Here is an 11809-nt window from a genome sequence, read left to right as displayed (position 1 = left end):
TGCGAGAAAGACATGCGGGCATATCGTGATTTTGGCTATATCCAACAATGGAAATTGTCAACAGTTGCCGTAATACATGCAGTCCGAACCAAAGTTCAACTACAGTATTATAGAAAGGAAGCCAAAATCATAAAATAGTCCGTTCACGTGTGTGGCTACGTCAGGCACTGCAAAAATATACAGGAATTGATTCATCAAAGATATAGCACATCCAATTGTCTACCACTGTGTGTGATAGGGGTATAGGGGATAGTTGATAATTTATTTATTATACTCTATACCAGAGGTGTGCTACATTCGGACAACAAAATTGAAGAAATGTCAATTCTCAGTGGTGACCACCTCGTCAAATGAGTTTTTAATTTACTCTGGTAGGTTACGTGTAACGGTGTAAGTACACTCGTGACTCACGAGCGAACCGCCTGTCGTAAGATCTATATTCACATGTCTCCAGTGTGGCTTAATGTTGTGAGGTTATTTAGCTACAATTCCCGATGGCCGCATATCATCTGGAAGAGACCCCATTGTACAATAATTTTCATTCACGAGACTTGAATGTTCAAATCTGTATAGCATCTACGTCCACTTATGACAGCCAATATTAACTCTATTAACAATATCAGATGCGCGAAGTCCATTTTATTGCTCCGTCTGCTTCGATTCATGCCCATGTCCATGTCCATTGTCCAACCTTGTTACAAAAGGTGCTCCTATTCTTCCTCCAGAGAAGAGGGTCCAACTGTAAATGCTAAATATAGCTGCCCCATGAAACCTACGACTTTTAATGAGTAATTTAATTGACTGCACACATGCACAGTTCACGGCTTGTACAATTCATGCATTGACGGCCGCCGTAAGTCAGCAACTAAATCATTGGCCTCGAAATTTGCATTGGCCTGGGTTTGAATCGTATCGGCCGATGTCACACAAGCACGGAAGATCAGATCCGTTGTAGTATCGGTCAAAAGCCCGAGGAAATGGATAGGGCTTCGGCACGAAGGGCATGCGCAAAACACCAGGCCAACTATTACGCGTACCACTGATCTGCTGCGGTGACCCTTGCATGAGAAAACCCAAATGACTAAGTAGAATCTTGTACAAAGCAGATCTATACTTGCACGTCTGTCGGTTAACTGCTTATATCGAACGCAGCTCCAAGTAATGCAATTGTGATTGCGGTCACAGAGCTAGTAAACACATGCATTTTAAATATACAAAATGTCAAGTCGGTTTTAATTTTTTCGCATCATTGACCGGTGGGATTTGTGTGAGTGCGAAACAATTGTACGCTGCCACCTTTCGGCGTAGTGCAAATGGTATTCTATGGAGTTTGGAGATTGTTAGGAGGTTATCATTATAACAACAATTAAGCGGTTTGTCGCTGCTAATTCCAGCTCAATGACGCCCTTAGTGGTGATACTGACTTCGTTTCCAATTTAGATTGACCAATGGCAATATATAGTCAATAGTAGGGATGGTGCAAACTATAGGGATGGTGTGAATTTGACGACAGGTTGTTTGTGGACATGGACTTAAGCAAGAACTCATGACGTCACGTGATGTCACACTCATAATGACACTGACAATGTCAAACACAGATCCATAGCCGAGCGGGATATTGTAATGGTGTTGCGTGCGGCTTCTCGTTCGGTAGGTCGTGGGTTCTTTGGTGAGTGACAGACGCATTTGCAAAATAATTATCTACAGTATATCGTCGCAGCGAAAGCAAAGTGGTTCCATAATACACATTTTGAGAAAATTACCTTTTTGTTGAGTTTTCATTTTCTTTCGCTGTGTCGAATGTGGGATATGTGGGATGTAGCATTTTCCTCGATCTAGAAAAAGCGTTTGACTGCGTAGATCCTAAAATCCTCATCTCGAAACTGGCGCGTTGCTGATTTCGGGGCCCACAACTTGAGCTCATGAAAAGCTACCTTACTGGATGCCAACAAATTGTTGCAATCTCAAACGCATTGTCCTCTCCTCACCTGGTGACCTGTGGTGTACCCCAAGGCTCAGAACTTGGACCGATCCTCTTAAAACTATATGTCAACTACATTTTTGAATTCTCCTCATTGAACACCACACTGTTCGCTGATGATATTCACCTCTTCTCTTCCGCATTTTCGACGGCAGAGCTGCATGCCCTGGCTAGTGACCAAATGTCCGAAGTGCATGAGTGGACGACCAAAATAACCTTTGCATAAACGTTTCGAAATCCCAATTGCTGACAGTAAATTCAAAAAATAACCTAACCGTTAACATCGCTGGTCAGCCCGTTTCCAACACAGACACGCCTCTGATACTCTTTAAATCCCTAATCCAATCATAGTTACAATATGGCATCCTCTGTTGGGGTGCTGCAAGTAAAACTGCAGTCGAGTCACTTCAAAACTTCAACATAACGTACTGCGTAGCATAGCTAGGGCCCAAAGGGGCCAGGTTCTCAATCTAACAAGTCGCTGCTGAAGAGATTCGGCGTCCTAAACATAGAAGATATGCGGAAACTAGAAATCGCCTAGTTTATGTATCAGTACCACTGCGGTCATTGCCCCGAATATTTCAATGACTTCTTTACCTCGGAATCAAAAGCGCACAAGTACAACACACGCGCGTCCACGTCGTCCAAATATCATATGATAGACCGAAAAGATCATCGCTCTATCAAATATGTAGGATCTGACGTGCGGAACAGTATCTCGCAGGCCATCCGTCAGTCGACGAGCATGTCCACATTCAAGTCGAAATACAAGCAATTACTACTAAGTGAATACTAGTCCCTCCTCAAGATTAAGGGACCACGACCTGACCTATCGATCTCGCCTTATGACATGTCACCCATTTTGTCTCTTGCTTTTTCTATATACTATCTTCTTTACTTTTCATCCAGTGTGCATGCCTCTTCTTTACATCGCCTAGGCCATGGTAGGTGTCTGATTCCATATAGACTACTCCAAGTCGCTTTGACACCTTCCTATCCTTTCATAATATCACATTTTTGTGGTGTATTGAACTGATGAAATTGCGAATAAACCAATCATAATATCGGCACGTTGGAAACCACTGATATAGGCTCTCGATATAACTTTAACCTGACAGACGCTCGAGTGTCGATGTAATCATGTCTAAGTTGCTGTATCACATGCTAAATATTCGCATGCCCGTCTGTCACCATGCACAGGTGACCCCATGTTCAAGCGAAAACATGCCCACCTGCCCTCATGTTCAAATGAAAACAGGCTCATATGTTCCATCATGCATATGTAGCCTATATCCCAGCATGGTTATTTTCTCCGTGTTTATGCATAATCTATTCAATTCAATTAATTAATAACAATTTCATACCAAGGCATTTCCGTTATCAACCAGCTCCAGTGCACTGGTTCCCAAACTTTTTTTAAACACTCCCCCTTTTTGACAACGAAAAATGCCGCCCCCCTTATCGTGATATCATAAAATATTAAAGGAATAAATCAGAATGCTATCCATCCTAACGGATAGTTTGATGGCATCAAGGTTATGGCTATTGATGAGAGAATTCTCAAATATGAAATTCGGACAATAGACGAAGTAAACACCATGAGCAGGAGGTAAATCGCGCCGAGCCAGAAATTTTTTCAGGTCACTGCGACTTCGCGCCCACTTCAGATGCTTGCACGCCCCACAAGAAAGGCGTGCCCCCAATTTGAGAGCCACTGCTCCAGTGTATCTCGAAAATCGAATCGCGTATTCAACGCGCGCTCCAAACCTTGAAAAAGGCTGGAAAGATTTCACCGTCCACGAATGTATGGTCTTCCGAAAATCCACAAGTCGGAAGTTCACCTCCGCCCAACATTATCGATGATTGGATCGGCGTACCATAAACCGTGGACGGATGAATTTCTTAAGCCGGTGAGTGCGCTCTATGATGACAGCTGCATTCGGGACTCGTTCACGTTTGCTAATATTACACCATGTAACACGATTTTTGTTCCCGGTTTCTAATCGACATTTCCTGACCTCTCTCACCTAGGAATTTTCAAGTATCGATATAGTTCATTCCAAACTTTGGTTTTGTGGTTAGTAGAGCAATTTTTTGAATGTGCTAAGTATGTGCTATGTTGTGCATGGAAATTAGGACTGCATTCAAAACAAAAATCAATTTAAAACAAACATGTTTAAAACAAGGCCCTTGTTTTTATTTTTTTATTTTTTATTTTTCAAGTCATGTCGTCACGAATTGTGATGGCATAGTGGATTGACATTGACAATTGAAAATAGAGGGTAAATATAGCTTCTTTGACGAAATATCTATACTATTGCTGTTGAACCGACTATTTTGACGGTTTCCACCAGCCCATATCGGTTTACTTCGTCTATATTGGGGGGCGGGGGGGGGGGGGGGGGGGGGGGTATCATCCGTAGGCTCATACAACATGTTTTTTGGAAAGTATTTACTAAATTATGGCATAATTTTACAACTTGAAAAAAAATTTAAAACACCTTTTGTTTTAAACGCAATCCTAATGGTTATGCTGATTTACCCTATAGGAAATTGATATTTACCAAACTGTCTTTGATCTTTAATACATGGCGCATGGGAATTTGCACATAAATGAATTAACTGTATCCGGATCAATGTTAAACGCAAAACTAAATATTTCAGGCGGAAACAGATCAAGTACGAAATCAGTTGAACATGGGATGTTTTGCTGGCTCTTCTTTTTGAATTCTAAATCAGTAGTTCTCAACTGCCGGTTCGCCAGGCATATTGGAATTTTATATCTCAATTCCAAAATGCAATAATTTTGAAGATTGCTCATTAGTTGGTTAAATAAAACATCACATTTTAAATATTTAAATAGAATTATGGGTCGTATTTTTACATGGTGTCGCAACACAGAGTTCAAGGTTTACTTCGGACGCGCGTCCCATGGGAAAAGTGTTATGAAAATTGTTTAAAAGTATAGCATAATAGTATAACATACAACTCGTTTCGGACTAGCTAGTATAGTTATATGTGAAGGCTACGGAGACATTGAAACGAACTTCGTTAAATTCCGACAGTGCAATTAGGCAAATTTTTGTGACACATTTCTGCCATAGGATACCGAACAATCACAATCAAGTTGGTAGATTTTGCGAGCTACGCCATGCAGAAACTATATCATGCAGAAAATATATCAATAAATCAAGTTTCCAATATTACATTTCAGCTGTATGAATTTGTCCTAATAAAATTATGGTAAATTTTTATTTCTGATGGCTCACTGGTCCGCAACATTTATTTAGAAGTTCTGCCGGTCCACGAGGTCACAAAGGTTGAGAACCACTGCTCTAAATCACTTCCCCGCTTCAATGCCCAGACATAATCTCCCATCATGCTTTGATTATATTGCCCTTGGTATCTCGTTTCAAAGTATTTTATGTCTTGATGGAATTGTACCCCACCCGCTTGTTCTTTTGAATAAGCTCCCATAAAGTCTTGAATCTCGTCCAAGCGATCATCAAGCATGTGTACTTCCATGGACATTTTGCGCCCCATGTTTCCATACGAATTTACCAAATTGGCAACGAGTTCGGCATAGTTATCTTCCTTGTTATTACCCAAGAACCCATTCGCCACATCTGCAATAAGCATTTGGATAAAATCATTCGACTTAGGCATCTTTTTTAATTTGTTGGCCAACAAATACACCAGCTTTTACTTTAGCTTCAGATAGTTCAGGAAACCTGTTTCTACCAATTGGGCCCGATGAGTATATAGTCGAATTGTGACAGGTGTATATGGTACGTCGTGTGCAGTGGCGTACGTAAGGAACCTCGACTTTCTGAAAAGCCCATTATATCTTCAATATTTATGAGCTCATTTGTAATTAAGCAATTGGTATCACGCTGTTGCGCTTCTTGCGAATGACACATTCCAAAATGAAGCCTCTCATGTCTGAACTCTGGTATCCGAATGGAAATAGCAGAATTCACACTGATATTGAATAGTGTTTTCGTTTTGTGTGAAGATTATGTTTTGATTGTTTCGTTATTTTAATACTCCGTTGATGCACAATTGCATAGCTTATTTTGTGCACCTTTAATTTTTAGCAGTGATCGCAAGCTGTGGGTCGAGACCCAAAGTGGGGTCGTCCTAACTTATCCCGGGGTCGCCATGTCTCAACATACTCAATATATTACTGTTTCAATTCAATACTGAAATTAGACTGACACTTATTAGCGTTATAGTTCGTAACCGTTGCCTATGTTCTGAGTGCAGCCGATTTTCACAGTTATTGGCGATTTAGAGGGGGTCATGGCATGGTGTCCTGGCATCAATAATGTTTGAATTTTCCGAAACAGTGCTACTACAGTATTTGATTAATGCCTGGCCTTGCTAGCGATAAGCGTCACTCTTTTTTAACCAATGTTAATAATAATTACTTTTGTTTAGCTTCGGTGAGTCATTTTGCCATACTGATTGAAGATTGGTATAGTTCATTCCATAGTCAGTAACTTTTCTATTTCGAGTTGTTACGTGCACGGTCCCATTCCCTCCGCGTTTTACGGATCCATTCTTTTTTGTCATCTTCATGCATATCCATGGCTTTCTCGAATGCTCTTAATGCTTCCGAGTAGTAATTCAGCGACTTGCCGTTATCGCCTTTGCTATAATACGCCCAAGCCACATTGTACAGAGAGAAACCATAAATCCGACTTTTTTCGGGTCTATCGGAATATCGGTTGAGTAGATCGATGCTTTCCTTGCCGTATGCGATTGCTCCGTCCGCACTTCCTTCGGATGCATGGATGTCACTAAGATTTGCCAGACAGTTGGCCTGACTTTTCAAAGCGTCGGGACTGCTCGACCGGTGGCCTAATCCATCGCTCATCCTTTTCAAAAGATCGGTACCACACTCCCATGCTTTCTGACGGCCAAATCCACTGCATGTCGGCGGCAAGTTCTTTGTTATATGCCGAACATCATGCGCGATCCCATCAACAAAGCGCAACGTTTCATTACACAACGAGCCCTGCATGGCGAGATCAAACGATGCTGTGCTCAGGAGAAGGGCACCTATCGGATACATCTGCTCTTCATTTTGGAGTAGCTTGAATACAATGTTGCGAATTAAGTCAGGAGATAGGCCTGGCTCGCGAGGCAGCCGGCTGTGAATCACGGACAGTGCAGTACCGAAATCCGATTTTCGATCTTTAATTCTGTACTCTTCCAACTTCGCAACGTTTTCTATCAGGTCCAAGAGTAAAACTGTGCAATAATCAATATACAAATGTTAGAGCGACACGTTATATGCCGTGATATCAATGTAAAAGTAGGATGAGTGAGTCCTGAGAGGTCATTGCTCACAGATTCAAATCTCCATTCCATTTTCGAAATCAGACAAGCTAACTCACCGCTCATTTTGGTTGTTCTTCATTTCTTCGATCATTTTCCAACTAAATATTATCTTGCTTTTTATTGAATTTGTTTTTTTGGTTATATTCCAAATTATATAATATACGATGCGACCCGCTGATAGCTACATATCCCGAATTTAGTGCTCGAGCTAATAACTTTGCCCATCTACAGCCCCAGTCTATAATTTATAGAGTGCAGCGATATCACTGCCGTCATAGTTCTTATAGCTTCTTGAACGTAATATTTTTACGTAAAATGGGGGTGCAGTTAATGAGCCATCTACCAAGAGACAATAAGCATTTTCGTTCCGCCTGGAAAATTATAATTCACTCATGGCGCTTATTTAGTATATTCGAGTTTTTCCATTTTGTCCGGATTCCTCCATACAAAAGATACGCCTGTGATCGTAAATTCAACAAGTCTGTTGTTGTAAGCAAGTTATGATTGTCCTAATATAGGCTACACGCCCGTTTCTCACCTCTTTCTCTCTGTGTCATTCGTTCTGGATAATCTATATGGATTCCTTTAATTACACCAGCAAAGATATTGACAGAACTCCGGGGCGGAGATCCTCGACCTTCTGTCATTTCTCTGGTTCGGCTGAACCGACAGCATCAAGGAACTGAACGTTGCTGGGTATAAATTAAAGCTGAAACGAGATTTTGTTAAACGTTAATGATCACAATTTATGGTGCGAGATATTGTCTTCGTGGAAAGCCTGTATTGTCAGACAATGACGCTACATCAAGGCCACACTTTCAGGTATAGATTTGTAGAAGAGACACACCGTGGTAATGACTACAGTACGGTACAAGAGGCCTTCTCAGCCCAAATCCTTCCGGCAGAATTGGGCCATGAGTGCTTCTTCCCGATGGAACGAAACGTGCTCTTGACTGTAGCCTACAATGTACAATGTACATGTACAAGTGTACATGTTCTGAGTGTTAGGGAGTGCGGCTACATATCGGCGATACGCAACAGTGATCGAAACACATTATTGATCAAAATTTCTCTTCCCCATATTTTTTGAACATGGTTAGTCAGTAGGTGCATATCTTTTACATAGGCATCTGACTAACCAGAGATGGTCAGTAACGAAGCATTAATACTTATACACTGTAAAAAATAAAAACCTCGATTTACCGCGAAATGTTTGGAAGCACGGTAGCCAGACATTTCGTGGTAATTTAACATTACCGTTAGTCAATGTAAATTGAACTTACATTCGTCCGGTAATCTCACTTTACACGCCAGACTGTAATGTTACAGTCACCTCCGGTATATCCAATCTACATTTTATCCTGTATATTTGCCACTCAGACTGTAATTTTACCGCCTACCTACATACATGCTGTCTGTGTAAATCAGGATTACATACCAGCTTGTAAATTCACGTACAACCGATACCTATCGCAAAACAACCTGATGCTAAAATATCGCAAAAGCTTCTTTACAGCCCCAAAACGAGATTGGAACAAACTGTATATTCATTCATGATTGACGATGAGAAGATTATCGATGGAAAAGTATTGCTGCTGGAGGTCTAATTCTTCTTTAGGAGACATGCAGTAACACGAGTGGTCTTCCACCATCGGCCAAACTTCCAATTGTTTCTCTTTCTCGTCCTCATTCCTTCTGTGTAGCTAGTATCTTGCAGCTCCACTAAAAAGAATTCATGCGTAAGTCGCTATAATAAGCAAAGTTCCTAACCTAGACATGACATTATAAAGACTACTAAGACAAAGAGGGTAACAAAAATATAACAATTTTTGAAGTACCGGTACAGATACATTGTGTGGTGACGGCTCCGCCTTTTACATGATATAGCAGAGATTCATGACCTACTTCACCATGCACTTTATTGCATGCTGTTATTTCTTGACCCCCGATCAGGATTGTCCAGCGTATCGGTAGTGGAAATATATTGAAATCGCCCAAATGTACCATAAAAAAAAAATTTTCGTGAGGAGCACACGATTCTAATTCTTGCTCAGATTTAGAAGGGCGCTACTATATTAAAATCGAAAAATTAAGTTATGTTGAATTGCGTGGAGCGCGAACAAAATTTCAAGAATAAATAAAATCTCTAAAAAAATTGGGAGTGAATTAGTAATTTCAATTTGCATGTCGACGGATGCTAACACATACTAATTGAATTAGGTGTTGGCGGGCGCACAAATTCCCATCTACGGCAGCAGGTTGCCCATCCCTGATCTTATGTCTTACGCCATTGAATCCGTATTCCAGTCTTTAACATTTTTGACAAATTTCCCCAAACTTGTTTGAAAATAGCAAAAAAACATTGGACAGGACATCAATTTGTTTCAAGGTAGGTTGCACTGAGACTAACCCGAATGCTGGTAGTGTCTACAGAGAACAAGGCGTCGTTCTGTACTTCCATGCACAATTTGATCAGTTTTGGAATTAAATTGAATCAAATTGTGTTGATATAGGGTAGCTTAATTGAGGGCGAAACCGAGCAACCTATATATCATCGAAGTCTGTCTTACGCAGTGCAGTTCGCCAGCTATTAACAACAGCTATCCAGCGCAAAGAGCTTTAGGCTACTGCCAAAGCTATGAAGTAATGAATGACTTACACGTGGGAATTCCTCTAAATCTTCAAAGAATATCACAGATTTGCTTAAATGAAGTTGAGCGCGACTGCTGGAGTTTGAATTTGGCGAGCTTTCTTGAATACGAAATAAGTTTCATCTTCAACAATCGTCTTCTGAAAATGGTTGTGAAACACATGTATAGTCAGAATTCATACAGACTTTGTCAATTTCTCGCGTTCCCCAGGTTGAGAACCACTGATCTTATGTATTGAAGCAAAAGGTTCCTCATTTGAGGTGGCATGTGTACCAAACAAATCTAGCAGTGGATGGAAACATGTCTATGCTATGGCTCAAAATGACATAAACATACCAACAGTTTCAACTACTCCGCGGCAGAGTATGTGGTGTCACAGGTCAGTATATAGGTCGACTAACATCCCAAAATAGAACAGAGAATGCGGCGAATGAAATATTTCAATCGTGAAATCAAAGTCATCCCGGTGGTGTGCACAGTCGTAGATATTCAAGGTAACGAATACTATGTAATACTGTACCTTTTACGATGCGTATCCCAATCAGCATTCCTAGGAATCTTCAACGATCGTGTCCACTTTCTTCAAGCGCAAGCTTCGCTCCACCCTTTGCTCAAATCTCTATAATGGCAATACGACGATACGCCACTCTAACGATTTCAAAATAAGTGGTATTCATCCGCTGACATGCCACCAATAATATTTACTGGCCACTGCGTTATAATGTTTGATTTAGGTCGTTTTTTTTTTACAGAAACATTTATCATTACATCTAGTCCCTTTCTTTCCCATCTAATTGCGTATAAATTGATATTTATTCCATGTGATGTCACTACTTACCGTACTGACGTAACCAGACGCTGCTTGTGATGTCACAGTGATGCATTGGTTGTTTACTACGAATCTCAGAAAAATCAGTAACGCGTAACGGTAACCTAATGTAAGCTATTACAGGTCGCGGTCGCCTTGTTCGCCATTAACAACTGGTCAACTTAGCATGCGGCGCTGATATTTCTAGTTTCCCGAACAATATTATACATCCTAAACTGATATTCCAACTCATCAGTCCTATCCGTGACAACGAATGTAACCAGCGAGACCGGCCGATAGCCACAGCCTTATAATATAATATAGTGGCTATATCTACGATTGTCAGTTGTTTCTTTTACCAACAATTTCCGTATGACAGACCCCAGTCTCGCGAACGAGGTTGAATCAGGTCAAATCACCACGAGAATGATATCAGTAACATTCAGTTCCACGTATACATTGGCTGCAGAGATTTTCAAGCTAATCAATTTTGCCAATAGCCTGGTAAACTTCAGAAACGAGCAACTGTCTGTAATTTTGCGAAGAAATTCTGGTAACTTGACTTTAGAGCTAAATTGAGGTAATATTACATATCAAAATGTAAAATTACAAGCTACGCACAGTTATTGGCAGCTACCGGTAATTCGTTGCAAAATTTACGGAGATTTCCCAGTAAATCTACCAGATTTTTTACAGTGTACGAACGTAGTTAAATAGGCCCTCTCTCGGCCCGCAACCAATTGAACTGATTTAGTTCAGTTACACTTCTACACCTTAACATTTATTTTTTAAAACCTCTGTCAAGTATTTCCATCTGCATAACTTGAATGAGTAAAATCTTCATAATTGTTTGGTTCACAGTGGATCTCCTCCGCAGTGATTATACGATCACTGATTGTGGTTTCGAAATTACTATTGTGTGTGGTCTTACCCATTGATATTTGCGCACTTTCAATCAAAGAAATATGGCCTGTAATTGCACATGTCTACAATTACGCATAAAAGCGACGTAGTTGATTACTT

The 11809-nt window shown here is 40.6% G+C and overlaps 1 protein-coding gene and 1 long non-coding RNA gene across 2 annotated transcripts; both read right to left on the bottom strand.

The window, feature by feature from the left end:
- Positions 1-2508: 2508 nt before the first annotated feature.
- On the bottom strand, positions 2509-8055 carry LOC145457255 (uncharacterized). The gene is made up of 2 exons (XM_080335446.1): positions 7866-8055; positions 2509-7237 (listed from the first exon to the last, which is right to left on the bottom strand). Exons 1-2 carry the CDS (start codon positions 7972-7974, stop codon positions 6489-6491), a joined length of 858 nt encoding a protein of 285 aa, XP_080191572.1. The 5' UTR covers positions 7975-8055; the 3' UTR covers positions 2509-6488.
- An 803-nt stretch (positions 8056-8858) lies between these two features.
- LOC145457256 (uncharacterized) lies at positions 8859-11146 on the bottom strand. The gene is made up of 3 exons (XR_013920816.1): positions 10499-11146; positions 9987-10117; positions 8859-9049 (listed from the first exon to the last, which is right to left on the bottom strand). It is a non-coding gene; the product is annotated as an uncharacterized LOC145457256 (long non-coding RNA).
- Positions 11147-11809: the final 663 nt, after the last annotated feature.

This window comes from Botryllus schlosseri, chromosome 15, assembly GCF_051294905.1.
Source record: "Botryllus schlosseri isolate E-star chromosome 15, Bs_hap1, whole genome shotgun sequence".
NCBI lineage: Eukaryota > Metazoa > Chordata > Ascidiacea > Stolidobranchia > Styelidae > Botryllus > Botryllus schlosseri.
This window is presented reverse-complemented; position numbering and strand designations above follow the sequence as displayed.

Excerpts from the sequence above, each read along its gene's own strand:
- LOC145457255 (XM_080335446.1), bottom strand. The coding sequence starts at position 7,974 with ATGACAGAAGGTCGAGGATCTCCGCCCCGGAGTTCTGTCAATATCTTT. Across the intron at positions 7,238-7,865 it reads AATGACACAGAGAGAAAGAG|TTTTACTCTTGGACCTGATA; the intron begins GTGAGAAACGGG and ends ATTATTGCACAG.